The sequence below is a fragment of the Strongylocentrotus purpuratus genome, unplaced genomic scaffold (genome assembly GCF_000002235.5).
Source record: "Strongylocentrotus purpuratus isolate Spur 01 unplaced genomic scaffold, Spur_5.0 spur5_scaffold_6, whole genome shotgun sequence".
Taxonomy (NCBI): domain Eukaryota; kingdom Metazoa; phylum Echinodermata; class Echinoidea; order Camarodonta; family Strongylocentrotidae; genus Strongylocentrotus; species Strongylocentrotus purpuratus.
In genome coordinates this window covers 31,361,690-31,381,152 of record NW_022145612.1, presented here as the reverse complement: position 1 = coordinate 31,381,152, position 19,463 = coordinate 31,361,690, and the positions used below count along the sequence as shown (strand labels likewise).

At 36.9% G+C, this 19,463-nt stretch overlaps 1 protein-coding gene across 1 annotated transcript; it reads right to left on the bottom strand.

Annotated features, from left to right (window-relative positions):
- Positions 1-1,095: 1,095 nt before the first annotated feature.
- LOC105446300 lies at positions 1,096-16,606 on the bottom strand. Its single transcript, XM_011682922.2, has 5 exons — positions 16,118-16,606; positions 13,245-13,325; positions 8,716-8,774; positions 4,729-4,803; positions 1,096-1,375 (listed from the first exon to the last, which is right to left on the bottom strand). The coding sequence occupies exons 1-5, from the start codon at positions 16,260-16,262 to the stop codon at positions 1,355-1,357; spliced, it is 381 nt and encodes a 126-aa protein (XP_011681224.1). The 5' UTR covers positions 16,263-16,606; the 3' UTR covers positions 1,096-1,354.
- Between the last annotated feature and the right edge of the window lie 2,857 nt (positions 16,607-19,463).

The window sequence follows — 19,463 nt, the reverse complement described above, 5'->3', positions numbered from 1 at the left end:
GTGCCCCTATAACTTCGTAAGAAGTGCCCCTTTTTACAAAGAAAAAGTGCCCCTATTACTTTTCACCTATAATAAGTGCCCCTTTTATTTTGACACATGCCCCTTTTCCTGCGACAAGTTCCCATTTTCCCTTGCAATACGTTTCCATTTTCTATTCACATGAGTGCCCTTTTAAATCTCTAGTAAGTGCCCCTTTTCAGGTACGAGAAGTGCCCCTTTTCACTTTTGATAAGTGCTCCCTTTACCTCTGATAATTACCCTTTCAATTTGACAAGTGCCCCTTTTCCTTTGTAAGAAGTGTCCCTTACAATTTAAATAACTCCCCCTTATTAACTCCGATAAGCACACGTTTTATTTTACACGTGTCCCTTTTCCGTATGATAAGTGCCCCCATACAAAAAGAGCTCCTTCCCCTTTTCATGAATGCCCCTTTTCCCCTATGAAGACTTTCCCTTTTCATTCTCATAAGTACCCCTTCCCTTTCTCATAATTACCCCGTTTATCTCTTATAAGTGCTCCGTTTATTTTAACTTTTTAATTTTAATAAGAACCACTTTCAACTTCTCATAAAAGTCTCCTCAAAATGTATCGGTGTCCCTTTTCTTTAAACAAATGCACATTTTCCTTTTATAGCCCTTTTTCATTCTCACAAGTACGCCATTTCATATCTGGTCAGTGCCCCTTTTCAGGTGCGATAAGTGCCCTTTTCACCTCTAATTATTTCCCTTTTAACAATGATACGTGCCCCTTTTATGCTTAAACAATATATTTTATGACGTATAAAGAGAAACAGATATTGAAAGCATCCCAGAGAATGTAATCACAATGTATGGGTACATACCATGTCCCCCAAATTGTATATTTTCGCTTTGAGATTTCCCTTTGTAGGTGCCCACTTTTTCTAGAAAGTTCCCTATTTTGTTGGTGCCCCCTCCTCATTTTGGAAGTCACTCGAACTGATTAAACATTATTTGAATATCACATTTGTCACAGTTGGCCTTCTCTTAAAGACCATCAATACTACTGGGCCAGAAGGAATTAGACCACCCAGCCAGGTCACTGACAGGTGGCTCACATCAACTCAGCTCTCAACTAACATTAGAAGAAGAGGATCATGGGGGACCAACAGGCACCGATTGGGGAGGTTTTCTATTTAGAGGGAGCATGTAGCTACAAGTAGGACAGTGGGGCTTTAAAAGAAATGCATTAATAAGCTAATTCGAGTACTGAAAAAAATTCACCTTTAAAATGTAATTGTTATTCAACATTCGGCATCATCTACAAAATGTGATGTTATACTTAACTGATGACTTATTTTGAAAGGATAAAAACACGGAAACATATCAGTTTCTCATCAGAGCCATTCCGTCAAGACCTGCGGAAGAAAAAATAGAAACAAGTACATGAGATATAAAACAAGCGGTGGTATTAATAGGCTTTTGACCTTGTAGAATGTTTCCTAGGAATCTATTAAGCATTCAGCAAGTTTTTAGATATTTAACATGAAACTGATGAACAAAAGCAGAACAATGGGACGGGAAATTACAGACCTTTGAGTATACCTTAATGATCAAACAGCCTACTTCACATTCATAACACCAAGTATTCGCTTGATTGATTTAAAGCCATGAGGGTTTTTTAATTGCACACGATCTCATATTTCTGGCAATTAATTTTCGTCCAGCATTACAAAATGACATCCCAGGCAGTCATAATGCAATATCATCACGAATGAAACGTTTTTATTAACATTAGATTCATGTGTATGAGAGTTAAAGCCAAACAATGAAACATAATATCTTGAAATATCACCATTCATGGAAAATTGATAATAGATAACCCCCTGACAATATTCAGATCGGCTTGTATGGCAGTCAATAACTTCACCGCACGATAATATCGATATCGGCACGCGATTTCTTGAATTAAACGCCAGTTTGCCGTCCTCCCATTACGATTTCAAGACAATTATTGTCTATTATTACGTATGACTATAAGTTCAGGGACGTGGAATCTACACCCTAGCTTCAAATGAAGATTTAAGAAATGTTCGCTCGGAGTGGATGCAGTCTGCTTTCAAATTAGATCAACCGCAATAAGGTAAACGAATTTTAAAGCAGTGCTTTTTTGCTAATTCGAAATTGATTCCCCTCTTTTCTCAAACGCTGAAAACTCATTGAGCATTATTTGGTATAACCTTTAAACGAATCATTCTAACTCTTACCTTTCTTTCAAATGAGATTCAACCTTTCTATCAATCAAATCGTTTCATAAGTCTAGACAATGCAGCTAAAAAGAACAAATACAGTGTCACATGTGTCCGGGCTTAGAGATATCTGGTAGGAATCTGGGGTTGGAATAAAACTTCGATGATTCAGATTGATGGTGATGATGATGGTCGTGGTGGTCGTGGTGATGAATTTTACATACTTCTGTTATAAATCCACACGATTTTAAGCTGGGCCCAGAATTATAATTTCCACCGCATTTATAGAAAGAATAAATGGAATGGCTACATTTATGATTGGTTAATCCCCCAAGGAATTGTGGTGAAGTACCGTATTCTAATATTGAAAAACCCAGGATACATAATGTATACATATTTTTATTTTCAAGCCAGACATGCATTAGCAAAATACACTGCAGGTATGCAAGAGATCTGAATACTTTTACAGAATGAGCAGTCATTGCAGGTTTTTCTTTGAAGTAGTTTGTTAGATTTTGTTGTTCACAATTATTACAAAAGAAACACCCCTTTAAGGTTGAACATTGTTGCTGGTTTTAACGGGAAAACTTCTTTTTGCGATCTTTATGCATTACATGTTATTGCAAGTGTTATGTTTTATAATATTCCTCACTAAATTCAGATTTAAATGGAAAAGGAGGAGCCTGATCTGAATATAAAAAATTCATTATAACATAATTTCTACCAAACATTTCGAAGCCACGACAAATTGGCAGCCATAGTTGTTCTTTGTATAGCTGCATTATCATTACAAAAAAACATTGAAAGAAAGGTTGAAACGCATTTAAAAGAGAGATATAAATTAGAAAGATTTAAGTTGGGAGACACATTATGTACAATTTATATTTTATTAGTAGATATCATATCTATGTAGTAGCCAGTTCTCAATTATTGCACATTATCTAAACCAATTGCTTTCATTTAAATTACAATGCATGTATCTCTAGAGTATGCAATAGAATGTGTACACTATAATTATGGTTATATCATTACTGTTTCTAGCCACCTCTATATGTCCTCGAGGACGCGTGTGTGAGGGTAATTATGTGTGGGCTTATGAGGGTGCGGGTAGTTGGTGTGAGTGAATGTGTGTGCGTGTGTGTGTGGGTGTGTGGGTGTGTGTGTGCATGATTGCGTCCCTCTCTCTCTCTCTCTCTCTCTCTCACCCCGCCCCCAATCTTGTCACATTCCCTCTGTATAACAATTTATTTTCTCGTCGATAATTTTCCCATGCCGGAATGTGACGAGGAACATAATACGACCAGAGAATATCTGACCTAGCGTTACGCACATTAAAGGAAAAATCTCAAGATAGAAGTCGAAAGGTAAATGCACCCTGTGGCGACATGTGGATGTGTATCCAAGTTGGAATATGGATGAGATGAGAGTATAGATTGTGGCTGACATAAGATCAGCTTTGATCCATTAGGTACATCAAATTCCTGACTTACAGTGGCCTCGGACGATAAACGTACAAAGTTCGTGCATTCAAGCAGATTCGTAAAGAGACAATTTTAAGCATGAGAAGAAAAACATAAAGTAAATGCAAGGATATGTGATTGATCTGGATTTTAAAGAGTTTCTAAATGTGATGAGATTTCATCTGGAATAATGTCTTAAATCAAGACGAAGGATTCATGTCTAATTGACATGTTCGACAATACTCACTATGTTAATGTTTAACATTCAATGTCTTGCCAAGGTAATTATGTATGAACTCGAGCAGACTTGAACCGATTGCTACAATCCTTCCTCACATATCACATGATGTGTAATAACTGGCGATATTTTAGAGGTTATTAATGACGTGTGTCGAATTTTGAACCCAAGATCTTTATAATCCGAATGACCTTGGCAGTTACGTGCTTTTTCTTACAATTTCTAATCGGCTTTGATCAAATTAAAATACGCGTCAAAAGGGTTTCAGCTGTTGTCACGTGATGAAATTTGTCACCAATGGTTAAAAATGTAGGAATTAAGAGTTGGCAGAAACCTAAAGAAATTAAGTTAACAAATTTTAAACACCAAATGGCGCCGATGAAAATTCCTGAAACGACAGCAAATAAGTTCATGTGGCTCTTGTTCTTACTTAAAGAAAAAGGGTCAGAAAGATGTCGGGGAGAGAGAGAGGGGAGGAATTAGGGAGGGAGGGAGGGAGGGAGGGAGGCAGGCAGGGAGAGGAGAGAAGAGAAGAGAGAGAGAAGAGAGAGAGAAAGAGAGAAAGAGAGAGATACTGTAAAGAAGGGAAGCGTGGAAACGGTACAATATCAAATAAATAAGAGTAGAATATTGTAGGATACATTTACATCAACCATTGAATCTAAGGTCAGGAAATTCTCTGTAACGATTCCTAGTATACATTAATTTTGAAGTACTGGAATATCAAAGTAAAAAGAAGGAAAAAAATAAGAAAATCTCGTCTAAATCATTCAAGCAATTTCGAACAATTAAATAATCAAAGGTCCATTATTATTAATTCTCACCTGCATAACTTGTTTCTTGCCTTCCTCAGATAAAGCATAGTACAGAGGATCAATCACACATTGGCTGGACTTCACCTGAATCAATCAAATCCAATCAGAACAAATTTCACAGTTATCAAACTATATGAAACATAATTACTGGTGTTTTTATTCCAATTCTTATGAATGCAAAACGATTTCCAAGGGTGACTCTTGAGGCTAATTGAAAAAGCTAATCTTTGTTTACTATTATCGAACATGCTAATCTTGTTAAATTCATCCTGTTTCTCTCCAATCATTGAAGACAAGGACCTATGACAGACAAGATTTGTACAAAAATAAGAAACAATAACATTGCTACTAGGGAAATACGAGGGAGCGTAGCGACCGAGCGAAATTTTATAGATTTTAAAGAGGTGTCGTTGTCTTGTGTAGTAAATACGTCACCGGACTGTGTATCACATGTTTTGCGGTTTAAAGGCACACTGCACTACTTGTAGCTACTTGCGCCCTCTATATAACAAACAATGCCTAATCGGTGACCATTGGTCCCCATGATCCTCTTTTTCTTATGTTAACTGAGAGCTGAGTTGATGAGATAACCACCTGTCCAGTGACCTTGCAGGGCAGTCTAATCCCTCCTGTAAACTATGGCAGATAAGCTTTAAGTCCCGCAGCAATAATGTCCTTTGGCAAGGCATTATTATACATTTGCCACCCTCCACCCAGGAGTTACGTGGGTGTCTGGTAGGATGCGAACGTTAATTTGGTTGGATTGGCATGTGTGCGCTTGTCAAATGGCCCCTTACCGGAAGACTCCCCAGGGAGCGGAGCGTGTGCACTATCATGTGCGAATTACCAATTGAATCCAATGACAAAGGTAATAACGATTACAATGTAATGCGCTTAGAAACGTAATATTCAATTGAATTCAACTATTTTGATTTATCCAGATTCACAGGAATACATGGAAATTAAACGTTATATAAATGTGACTAATATTATCATTATCATTTTGGAACGTTGACACCGATGGGGCTTTATTTCCTTTGTGACTGTGGCAATTTTTTGTCTTTTATATTTGATGACAGATGTTAATAATCGTTAAAGAGTTTAAATTTTGTTCTATATCTGAAAAAAAGCTTTGATAATTTTGTATGATGAACTTTGTGATACGCTCACATATATGACAACTTTTAAAACATAATAAATCATTATATGATATTCTTTCTGAAAACATGCTCGCTAGAACAAATATAAATATTAAAAAAAAACATGTTTGACTACATGTTATGTTTCACTTTGTTGACCCCGATGCTCTGGTAGAGGGTTTTTGAGTGCAGTGTATAGCGCTCATTTATTCGGAGAACACATTATTTTCATCCGAGGCATCAAACCTTTCCATTTATTAATTCCTCTCGCCAATTGGCAGTAAAAAGTGACAAGCTAAGCACGAAAAAAAATCTCACTCTCCTCTCCATAATTGAATTATCCATATTGAAACCTTACACTGAGTATTATAGTTCATGCGAGAATATTGCTTTCAAAATTTTAAGGCCGATTACTTCTAACCAATGTACCAACCTTTTTTCCCTAGTTTCAAAATAGTTTTGTTGTAAAGAGATTATGTGTAAATTTGATTTGCAGCCAGTAAATGCCAGTAAACGCAAATAGGCGATTCGAGGGTGGTGGAAAATGGGGGACGTTTGAAGTGGTAATCTAATTGTTACAATGTATATTTGGAAATGATAGTTGGATTCAAAACAAAATCGTGCAGATACATTTTTACAAATGCCATGTAATCCACAATTAGCTATGTTAATTACCTTAAAAAACTCTGATTTGGATGCTGAAATGTGTTTTTAATTTTCTTTTTTGCTAAACAAATTAGAAATAGGTTGGCGTTGTAATAATTGGAAAAGATGATTTTAGTTGTGTTGTTGTGACACATAGCAAGTGTGACGATTTTTCGAAGTAGTGCTAAATCATTACCCTGCTATTTGGCAGTGCGTGCGCCCTTCCATGCATGTTAAAAAAGTACAATTAAAATTGCGACTATTCCCTTATTTTTCGTATCCTATTCAGGTTATATTCTACACTCAATTACTATACATCCGTAATGGAATAATGCTCGAAGAAAGGCCAGAGGTATATGGCACGGATACTTGGATTCAAAAGAAAGTACTTTAAGTAATTACTCTAACTGATTTACTGCTCACGTACATCGTGCTCTGTTCCATAATGCCGTGGAAATTTTCTCAAATGTTCTTTTTTTTCCCGTTTACTACCAAGTTTTGAAAAAGCCTACATTTGGACACAGCTGACCTTTCTTCTTGTCACCTAGGCCAATTTGTCCACAAATAACAACATCTAAAAATTCATCATTTAGATATGCATTGGATAACATATGACACGAATATAAATTTATATTCGTAATCACCTAAAAATGAGACCCTCTCTCTCTCTCTCTCTCTCTCTCTCTCTCTCTTGAAGATAGAAATCTAAATAAGAAAATTTTGACCATCTTTGACCAGCATTGTGTTCAGGTGATATACGCCCCCCTTCCCGGTCTTGGGGAGGTATATTTGGATCGTGTAATGCCAAACAAGTGCATTTTCCCCGAAGAAAAGCTCGAATAAAGTGAAGATTTGACATCAACATTTAAAAGGGACGCATAGTAAACTCTTGATGATAATTTCAATCTCTGACTTTACCACTAAGGTAAAGGAGTTTCCTGCATTTCTTGTGTGTACCGTCTTGAATATATATATATATATAAAATTTTTTTTTTTGGGGGGGGAGGGGGGGGGGAGGGGGAGGGGGGGGGTTTGATAGCAGCACCCCTGTTGGATAGGGTAACTATTGGTATCTTAAATAGTGCTACATTTATTTTATAATATGAAACATCTATTCATAGTGTTATGGACATCAAGAGAACGAATACAAATAACCATAGATAAAATATAACACATTTTCACAATGAACTTATGGCAGATTTCCCCTTGTGTATTTAGGAAACATATTGAGTAAACAAGGAAATTTAATGGGGCAAATTTCTATGTCAACCCAATCAACGAAAAAAATTGTTATTGAAAATGAATCCTTTTTGTTAGATTTATGCACAATCCAGCAATATTAAATTTACGAAGAGTGTTGAATAACATCTTTAAAAAGGTCGTCAGCCAAGGAGTAACAACGACTTGCGCTTTTCATATCTCTCCTATTTCTCGCATAAAAAGACAAAATACGGGACATATCTACGCCTGTAATATTTTGCCTACAGGAAGATTCATATATTAAGAATTGGAAACAGAAAAACAATGACAAGTATGTCTCCCTCGAGTCACATAATTTCAAAATTCGTATTTTTTCAGGAAGGCAAGCGTGAGCTTTGAATTACATTACACAGTTTTCGCTAGGTAATTTCATTTCTTAGAGTTAAATAAATCAACGGGGTAAACCATTGAGTGATATTAAGAAAGTGGTGAAAATTGGTTAGGTGAATGGTGGAAAGGTTTTAAGGTATGTAGTCACTGCTTATGATAACTTGTTTTGAAATAACTGTATATACTGTCAATCAGATATTTAAAGATTATATTGTAATACGAAGAGAAGAGAAGAGGAGAAAAGAGGAGATAATCGGAGAGAAGAGAGGGGAAGAGAATAGGAGAAAAGAAAAGAGAGGAGAAGAAAAGAGGAGAGAATCGAATTTAAGAGAGGAAGAGAGGATGAGAGAAGAGAGAAAGAGAAGAGAAGAGAAGAGAAGAAGAGAAAAGGAGAGAAGAGAATAGAAGAAGAAAAGAGGAGAGAAGATAAGAGAAGAGAAGAGGAAAGGAGAGAAGAGAAGAGAAGAAAAGAGAAGAGAAGAGAAGAAAAGAGAAGAAAAGAGAAGAAAAGAGAAGAAAAGAAAAGAGAAGAGAAGAGAAGAGAAGAGAAGAGAAGAGAAGAATAGTGAAGAGAAGAGAAGAGGAGAGGATAAAATGAATAAGATATCAAATGACTTCTTACTGATGAGTTCTTCTCACTGTTGTTATCCTGTTCTTCCTCAGCTTCGAATCCTCTCTTACCTGCAAGAATAGATGAAGTAACGGTTAAATTCATTACGTAACAGCATCAGATCGCTCATAATTATGTTTCCACCAAACTTTTCATCCTTGGGTTTTAACCGATTTCTCTAATTCTTGAAGTAGTCACTTTTGTATTGTTCATCATTTTCTCCTACTCCGATTCTTTTTCTTTTATTTATTTGATGCGTTCTCTGTACAATAATTAATTTAAGAACGCATCGAATTAAAGAGGGACACATAATCATACATTATTAGGAAATGATATTAAGAAATAGCCTTAAAATGTATATCTCTTCGGGTTATGAACGTTGTTTTTAATGATAATATTATTAATAATGATAAAAAGTACGGATATTTCTCTATTTATCTACTATTCTGAGGACAAGTGTGAATTTGAGAACGAGAAAATAAAAATACAATAGGTTTCAACGATGCTTGGGTATTTATCAGTAGCTAATTTTCTATTGATAAAGATTAATTCTGTCCCAATTCAAACAAAATCATTTTGTATGAAACGTTAATTAATCTGATCATTTCGATTTTTACTGAAACTGTACGCCAGATTCTGTAGTTTAAGACCATGGTCTATTTTTACATTCATAGATACCACGAACTTATATCCATACTAAGCGGTTCTGAAAACATCGTAGTATTATCGAAAATGAAATAGAAAGATCTTGGCAGGGTTTTCGAAAGGATTTCCATTATCCTGTCTTTGTCTTCATATTTGATTTCCGATTTGCATGGATTATTGAAACATCTGTCTGCTTTGATAGGTCTTAGTAAGTTAGTAAGCTACTCTACTTCGATTTAGGTCGAGGTAAAGATCTCAATTTTGTGTTCAGAAAGGTTACATATCTTGCTGGTGGAAGGGAAATTGTGAATGGTTTTTATGAAGAAAAAAAAATAGAGAAAAAAACAACAACACTATAATGTTGATACAGTAATGACATAATACAATTTAAAAAAAATAGATATCGCAAGATACGGAACGATTCAAATCAATTGCCTGAGGTTCTTAGAATATATGTTTATTGGACACATCATTATGGATAGGTCAAGAGAAGAACGTCGTTGTAGGACAAACTAATATTGGGCGTTTTGATAAAAATATGAATTTTCGGTAAACAAAATAATTGAAAATGACATCCATGTAAAAACAAATACCGTTTGCCTCCATAAAGCTGCCTAACGAAATTATTATTATTATTTTTTTTTATACCTGGGCCTTTTAACCGATATTCTACAGTGTACATGTACAGGTATTCTCCCAAAGCTAGGGTTGGAGTTTAGGATATGTCTCTTCTAAATATTGCTTTCTTAGTAACTTTAATGAAAAAGCACTTTGCCTTGGCATAATGTAACGGCAGTGTTTCAAAAGCACATGAAAAATGTAACGTATACCATCGCCCAAATTGAAAATAACCATAACTCATTGAGAAAAAAAATGAACACCAAATAACCGATATATCCCATTGTTAGCACCCAAATATATCATTAATATTTGTTAAAGCGATGACCGATGACCTGGGAAGAGTTCGGAGGGCGCTTCCGGTCGCTTTGCTTGTTTACCCGACATAGCAGCATAGCGACTCGGACGCGCCTCCCGACCCCTCTCACTTGGAATCGAACGCTGTAAACATCTTCTTGGACTGGACTGACACAAGATATCTTCTCTCCATTTCGGTCGTTCTCTTTGTTTCCTTCCTTGTGTTACACTCCTGATCTTAAAGTACTTTGAGTTATCCGTTATTTAAAGCAGGACTGCACTACTTGTAGCTACTTGCGCCCTCTATATAGCCAACAATGCCTAAGCGGTACCCGTTGACCCCCCATGGTCCCCCATGGTCCCCTTTTTCTTATGTTGATTAAGAGCTGATTTTATGAGGTAACCACCTGCCAGTGACCACGCAGGGAGGTATAATCTCTCCTGGCCAAACTAGTGCAGATAGGCTTTAATCATTTTCCAGACACTCGATATCTATTCCTTTCCTACCCCCCCCCCCCCCATCTTATAACTCATACTCTTGGTGTATTTGATCTTCCGAAGTATCTTTATTTGTCTGTTCTTAGACATATTTTAGTTTTCGTCTCAATATGTTTCATTCCCTGTCAACTCTTCCTCTTCTTCTACTCCATCTTCATTTTTCTTCTTCTGCTCGTTTTTCTTCTTCTTTCCTTCTTTTTCTAATATGCGTCTTAATCTTCTCCATCTTCTTCCTGCACCGATATTACTCCTTTTTTTCTCCTTCGGGTTGTATTTTATGGTTCCCAGACTTGACCGGATGATGCTGACTGTTATAATTTCATCCCAAATTTCTTGAGATGGTTCGCTGACCAGCTCCCTCCTCTCCTCTATCACCGGAGGGCAACAAACACCGGACGGAAAATACAAGTATCTATTTGGAGATTATATTTCTTTACTATAAAATTGCTTCAAATGCCTTTCAAAAACCGCTTTATTTTAGGGCAATTTTTATAGCATATCAGAAAATCAGTGTTAAGCACCATTATCGTCTGTCGGCAGCTGATCCTCTTGTGTTTACATGTACAGTTAACAACTAAATTATTCATACCCTTTATAAATTTGATGTTTATGGGGTGTTTCCGTTACTCAAGAATAGAAGGTTAACTGGTTAAATTAGGGCCTTCGATGAATAATTTTAAATGTAACCTTTAGTGTGTCACATTATCAAGAAACATAATCTTTGGCAAGACATTGATCTACATTTGCCTCACTCCACCCAGGTGAAGTAACTGGGTACCTGGTAGGAATTTATTCCTTGAAATGCTATAGCGCCGTATGGCAGCCGTGCTAAAGCCAGGGTAATAATCGGGAGCGCCAGGAGGGTCAAATCTGACTGACATGAGCGCTATACAAGAACCCACTATTATTATTATTATTATTATTATTATTACAAATCAATTTTCACATGTTTACAAAAATACTTAACTTGGTAAGGGCATGAATATATTAGTTTGTTAATTGTATATTCCGAGTTTTGAATTCTTGATATACCTGCCCTGCTACCCAGACCGATTGAGGCTTGACAAACCAGTTGCTGGTTGTAGTTCTCGTAGACGTTGACTGTTTCATGTATTGTTTAACGTATACTTATCCGTTCATATTGAACCATTCTATTATTCAAGCTAGCGAAAGCCAAAATCAATAACTTTCAGAAACTATAATGGAATCCATTGTAGATCGTTAGAAATTGATTTTACTATTAGAAAATATGACAACGAGTAGTTAAGCGCAATTTTCCTATGTCACGGATCTAGTTATCTAGAACAATGAAGAAAATAATTCCGTACGCGTATTTTGATATGAACTTGAAATCACAATAAGCCCTATCTATGCAGCTGATTTTTGAGGTTAAAATTAAGATCAGTGAATGCGATTCATTTCCTTTCATTCGCCACTTCATATAACTACAACTGCCAATTTGTACAGAAGAACAGCGTTTTTCAACCTTTATTTCAGTCACGGCACCTTGTTCAGGAATAAAAGGTTTCGCGTCACCCCAATCCCAACTTCATCAAAGAAAATTACTTCTGCATCACCCCGAAACTTGTCAAGTGTCAAGTACACACCTACAGGCATATATTTTGTGTCATTTGTTTTGGCGAACGAGCCAAAAATGACATATATTTGACATTTTTAACCAATATCGTTTTAATCAACACACGGAATAAGCTATATTAAAAAATAATGTATGCGGGCACCCCGCTACAAAAATGAGGATATATTCGAGCATCTAGTTGCGAACGGGTGAAGCGAAGAAGATATGAAATATATATATATGACATTCGGGCACTTCATTGCAAAAATATCGACGTGTTAAGGCACTTCGCGGCCTGAAACAATCCTTTTTCTAAAAAATGCGAGAGAAAATGTTCATGAAATTACATACTCTAGCGGTATCTAATATTTGGTGTTTCACGAATTCGAAATTATTACAAAATAATTTTTAGATACAACTAAATTTTCGTCGCGGCACCCCGGTTGTAAAAACGCTGCATTAGATAGTTGTATTTGAAGGTTTAAAATTCACAGAACCTAATAGATAGACGCTTTCCATCTAAACATTGATTGTGCTAATGGTGGTTGATACTTTTACACGAAGGTATGAAGGTCATTGACGTTGTTATTCGAAATGCAAGGGTGGCTTGTTTCGTCTTGTTTGGCATTACTTTGAGAGCATTTCATAAGATCCATTCCCACTTACTTCAGATACGTATATGACTTTTGACGATTAAGCCATGACTGTGACTAGTGGCCCTTTTTTCATACCAGCTGCATGCAGCGATCGATCGTAGTAAATTCATAGCGAGCAAAAATTGAATATTCTCAAGGCGCAGAAAGTAGATAACTTAGAGGTAACAGTATCATAATGGCAATGAAATCGAAACGGGTGAACAATAAAGCTAATGTAATTTGGAGGTGCAGGGCAGGACCACTTCACTTACCCAAAGGCCTGGTACAGATATTTTTGCAAGTGTCCATGTGTGAGATGAGGTATTCCTTGTTCACTGAACACTGTCTACAGTCTGTGAAAAAAAATGGGGAAAAACGGAGAGAAAGGGAAACATAAAGATGTAAATATTTGAAAACAGAACGAGAGGAACATGTTCAAATGCAAATCTTGCATTTATCTGACAGATTTTCAAAAGGGAGATTGTATCAGGAGTACCTTCACTTTTAATGTAATTTTTATGCAATGGGATCAATATTATTCACGCAAATTCATAAATGGCATATACCAGCTACGTTGATCATCATTTCTAATCTGTTTAATGATCATTTTATTCACAAGATCAATCACACAAAAGGCCAAGCAATTAAAAGCGGCGATAACGGTGTGATGAGTATTCATCAAATTCCACTATTCGATAAATTTCAGAAATAGGACCACGAACAGGGAATATTGTTTAAAAACCATCAAGGCCAAAAAGGGAGAGGGTGGAGGTAAAGGAAAGATGAAAAGGTAGTTTTATTAAATGTTTTTCCCCCAAGTTCTATGGATATTTGATTGGAAAATTTGTTAAAGATGGGGGGAGGGGGATACCGAGAGACGGGACACAAGTAAACTAAAATAGAGGTCAACGGCTGTGAGCTATGTAACCAATTACAGCAATGACAAAAATACATCTGTAACATGTCGTGACATTTTCATCATATTACTTTCTCTCTCTTTCTCCCTCCACCTCCTCTCTCTCATTCCTTCTCTATCTATCTATCTATCTATCTATCCTTATCTCTCTCATACGCCCCTCATTCTCCTCCTGTTCCTCTTTCTTATCCCACCCTCTTTCATTATCTCTCTCTCTCTCTCTCTCTCTATTCTCAATCTCTGTCCTCTTTTTTTCTCTCTATCTTACTCTTTTATTCGCTTATGTTTTAAACTGCCTCCTCACCTACTTTTATACCACAGGGGTGACAGAATTACCGTGTGAGGAAAATAAAGTTCACATGGAATTGAGATCAATTAATGATGGGAATACGTTTAGAGATTCGTCATGATTAAGTTGGCCGTAAGAGCGAAAAAATTTACTGAATTGAACATGGATATAAAATATGAATAAGAATAAAAACCAAATTCAAATCCTAATGTTTCTCAAGGAGAAAAAAATAAGGGGAACATGGGGAAGAGAGAAAGAGAGAAAGAGAGAGAGATAGATACATAGAGAGACAGAGAGAGACAGAGACAGAGAGATAAATAGAGAGAGAGAGAGAGAGAGAGAGAGAGAGAGAGAGAGAGGAGGGGGGATAGGAGGAGAAAGCATCGCTATAATCAAATCGTAGACTGATGAAAATATGGAGTGATCCTACTCGTTTAAGATGAGATCAGAGAAGCTTCATAGCATGAGAGGTGTTTAGTGTCTCTAGATCGGAAATGGTACAAGTGATTCTCAGAACAGATACCATATTAACAAGATTTAGATCTTAAATATGTATAGATTACGGGTACTTCAACAAATACGTAGGGGCAAAAATACAGACAGACTATTGTAGCTGAAGGAGGGGAATGAATCTGAGGTATAGTTGATAGAGGGATAAAGAGAAAGAAAGAGAGAAAGAGAGAGAGAGAGAGGAAAGGAGAGAGAGACCGGCAGAGAGATAGATAGAGAGGTGGAGGGATGGAGAGAGAGGGAAAGAGAGAGAAAGAGAGAGAGATAGAGGGAGAGAGAGAGAGAGAGAGAGAGAGAGGAGAGAGAACAAACAAAGGGGAAATGAAGGAAGAATGAGAGCAAGTTGAAGTGTAAGGAGGAAAGGAGAAACAGAGAAGAGAGGGAGAGGAAGAATGGGGAGAGAGAATGGAAAAAAGAGAGGTAGGGAGAGAGAATGGAAAAAAGAGGGGTAGGGAGAGAAAGAAGAGAGAGAGAGAGAGAGAGAGAGAGGGAGGGAGGAGACAAAGATGAAGACAAAGGACGGAGGAAACAAAGAGCCCTGTGGACAAAACATAACAGACATCAATACTGAAAATTGATATAAATCAAGAATGACCAATTCAGAGTTTTAATGAAACAGAGTCAGAATACCAGCAAGTGACAGTGATCTCCTGGGAGGCACTATCAGCATGATCTGCACACACCATGACTTCACACACCCTCTAGACATCACTATTACAACCTCCTAACTCTCACTGACCTGTCAATAGGACTTCTACTGCTCATGGATTCCCAAAATGGCTTAATTACCGTTATTCACAGGAACATTATAACGAGCATAATGACAACGCGTTCTAAGTTTCTTTGAATACAAACACATCTACAATTATAAGCCCCTCGCGGCATAAACTATATTCGCTGGGTTAATAGGATAAGAAGTATTATACTAAAATAGAACAAGAGGGGATCAGAGAGGATAAAGTGCCAGTTCGCACAAAAACGTGGTTAATTATCCTCGAATCAACTCTTAATGGATATAGAGGTGCCCAGGCCATTTAGATTATCTTTTCCGTTTAAACGCTAAAAACATCAGCGTATAAATACCCTTACTCTCCGATTTCCCTTTTGATCTTTTTCAGGTCCACGTAGATTTATACCCTTCCTTTTTTTCACACGTCATATTTCCATTTTTATCTGCAAGCTAAGGAACTCTCATACTTTGGAGGATGCGTAATACATTTTCATATTTTCTCACCATCACAATATGAGGTGTCATCATTCTAAAAACACACACGCTAGAATCCAAACAAATCATCCAATCATCGTTAAATCGTCTTGGAAACAAAATGTATTAGGTCCATTCTCATAAGCTATACAGAAACATGACGTTTGAAACCATGCTATGAGTATATATAGGATTTAATAAAAAAAAAAATGTGTTATGTACTTACTTAGACCGCCCTTTTTCTCTGCATTCCTGTGTCTCATGAGGTCCATTTCTTCTAGGAGAGTACATGTCGAATATTCAACCACAATCATAAGGCACGCAACCACCAACCAACTCTGGACCCCACTCCAATGCCTAGAACCAGACATCTTCTGAATAAAACAATTATATTGTTTTTATATAAAAACTAACTTCTTCAAAAAGCCTTCCCGAACCCAACACCTTGAGTGAACTGGAAAAGTGTTCGTATATGCTCGAGTGCGATGTTAATACAAGAAATCTCCAACTCTTGTCGAAACCAAGAAAGAAAAGAGATGTTGAGATTTAGTGATGGCCTATGGTTTGATGTCGGCAATTTTACTCCACGCGTTAAAAAGCAGGTGATAGCTCCCAGCAATGCATTTACTTGAGAGTTGGAGACTTTTTAGATTGTAACGAATACGAGCTCTTTTCTCATGCTTTCGATTTTAGGGACACCGTCAAATTTCAGACGTCGAACAACTTTTCAATACTTCAGCTCTGAAAAGTGATCCAGCTCTTTGATAGGTGGGAATCTCAGCGCTTTCATCACGAAAGCAATACGGTATGTTGGATATGAAATTTAGTGTGAAGAAGATTGGCAGTTTTAACCGGAATTTCGTGACACAAAAAAGGCGGGCAATATCGAGGTTTTTATGACACAAACAATAGTATTTAAAAGAATATGATAGTGCCTGATGAATATATAGCAGTTGAGTTCATGCCATTTACTAAGAAGAGGCGGGGACTTAACGAATGATCGCCATATCTCTTCGTCCTATCATGCCTATTAATAGATGCTGCATGACGACGATAGCGTCACTGAATCGGGCAAAACATGTCCGCACCTTAAGGCCCTCATTAAAGGTGTGTTTACACTCCCTCTCAAAAAAGACCCAAGCCCATTCAGAAATAAATGACCTTAACTCCACTTGAATTATTTTGTCAACATATTTGTTTTAATAATGTAGGCCTACGTTCATAGCAATTCCTTTAAAGGCATCGTTCAACAATGTTAATCTGAGATGCATGACCCTTGGTGGACGTAGTGTTATAAAAACCGTTAAGCAAACGAATTCTGAAATTTCTAATTTTAATCATCGATATCTTGATAATCAGACAGGCGATTGGCTTGTAAAAGTGATGGGTTTCCTGACTGACCTAAAGGTTTATAATTATGGTTCAGCATGAGCTAAATCCAGGATTTTTTTTATTGAAACTGAGGCAAAGTTACCCAATCCCTTTTAATATACTTCTCCATCAAAAATAAAGGGTTACGTAATATGAGTACTGCCCCCCCCCCCAGTACTGGTATACTACCCCTATTAGTCCTACTACTCTTCGCAGCAGAAATCTAACGACTGAGCCTGAGGTACCTGCCACACGTGAAAGGGGGAAAGGTGGTGGTGGTGGTGGTGGGGGGGGGGGGGGTTCTAGTTGTCACTAGTACTGGTCCAAGAAGGAGTTAAGGAAATCATAGTCCTTTGGAATAATTTTGTACTGCCTGTTAATTTGTGCGTCCTATTTTATGTCCAGGAATCAAAGAGCAACAGGGAGTCGACTTTCATATCTAAAGGAGATAGCACAAACAATGTAAACAGGATCCCCTTGTTTTGAGTCTCTATGGTTCGCGATGGTTCAGTGGTACAGCAGTGGTCTCGTAACCGGGGGATCCCGGGTTCGAAACCTAGTCGATGCGCTAGTACCATTTGTTAAAGCATCAATCCCCATTTCCAAAGCCCTCGGAGAGGACTTAAAGCCGTCGGGCCACTGGTTGCTTATTTACTATCCATGCTTTCTAAGCAGTCGTGTATAACAAACAAAAAAACAGACACGTATTTCACTTTAAAAAACATTTTGCATACACATTTAGTGCAATGCAACGTTTCTTGTTGGATTTATTCTTTGTGTCACTTTCTAACTACCCTGAACTAATTTTTATTTTAGCCAAAACGGATAGAACACTTCTGAAAATTGGAGCCCGTTGACGCTCGCAAAAAAAACCCACTAACTGAAACGTAAAAAGATTTATAAAGAAAGGGGCTCAACGTATTTCTGACTGCGTTCCAAAATATTGTCGTGTTTGATGAATGTTGTAGTTGCAACAAGACATCCTGACTTCCTGAAGTAATCTTTCATTGGTTTATGATCGGAAGGATTACGCAAACTAGAGGAAAGTGGGTTGTCTTTGCCAATATCCTATATTCTATTATCCGATATTCAAAACGACGGAGAAGAAAAGCAACGTTGAATAGTGGATCGTTTTTTTTTTTTTTTTTTTACTTCTCACGGAGCTGTAAACTGACTTGGTGCGTCATTTGGTAGGAAAACAAATCGCGTATGAATGTGTGTGTATAATTAGTTATTTATTCCCGTCAGCTCTCGAACCATAAAGATAATTTTCTAAGTTGATGTGATAAATGTGCTTTGGTGAGTTGACCTCTTACATTACAATTGGTTTGATGTTATCATTGTCTCATGACATCGTGACATGAGCAATCAGACTAGGTAATTGAGGATGAACAAAAGATGTTTAAACCAAACAATTTTTATCACCATTCTAGACATCATAATGATAGGTGGAGTCTAATTATTAAGTAGCCGGCCAGTCACTATCAAGAAAGAAAGCATGATTCTATTAATTTGCATCAATGTAAGTGGGTTGTAAGAAAGAGATTGATGTCTAGACTGATGATTTTAGAAAGTGAATGAGCTGAATAGATATGAAGATGTGTCACGATGTATCTAATTATGATTAATAAATCATTTACTAATTTCCGAAGTCGAATGAAGCAAATCACTTATTTATACGTTCGTGAACAAAGTATAAATGTAAAAGATTTGCCGAAATAAAGTTTTATTTGATATTGTTTTGCAAAATGACAAGAAAAAGATAAATTTTTGTACCACTCATTACGTTTTATCCTACAGCCATCATATTTTTCTTCCTTTATGACAAGTGTGTTGGTAAACTTTGAATTGGTTTATGGTTGATTAACGCGCTCTCTTGTTAATCATGTATTGCTTTATTAGCGCAACTTCTGTTCGAGACGTCATGCTCTCTCTCTCTCTCTCTCTCTCTCTCTCTCTCTCTCTCTCTCTCTCTCTTTATGTAACCGATCATTGATAACGTTGCGAGGAAATATATTACCAATAATGATGATAATTCGCAGACTCCAGGAGTTCCGCCAACTGGAAAGCCAGAAACATGCAATTAGTCTTAATGTGTCCAGTCGTGCGCAGAAAGTAATGGTGTCCGGTAACTACTAATTTTACCGTTAATATATAAAAAAAAATCATTGTCGGGGAGAGGGGGAAAAAAATCAATAGCA

Bases quoted from the DNA above. Each gene is read 5' to 3' on its own strand.
- LOC105446300 (XM_011682922.2), bottom strand. From the start codon at position 16,262: ATGTCTGGTTCTAGGCATTGGAGTGGGGTCCAGAGTTGGTTGGTGGTT. The intron at 13,326-16,117 runs GTAAGTACATAA...TTTTTTTCACAG, and splicing joins AGAGAAAAAGGGCGGTCTAA to ACTGTAGACAGTGTTCAGTG. The intron at 4,804-8,715 runs GTAAGAAGTCAT...TGATTGATTCAG, and splicing joins ACAGTGAGAAGAACTCATCA to GTGAAGTCCAGCCAATGTGT.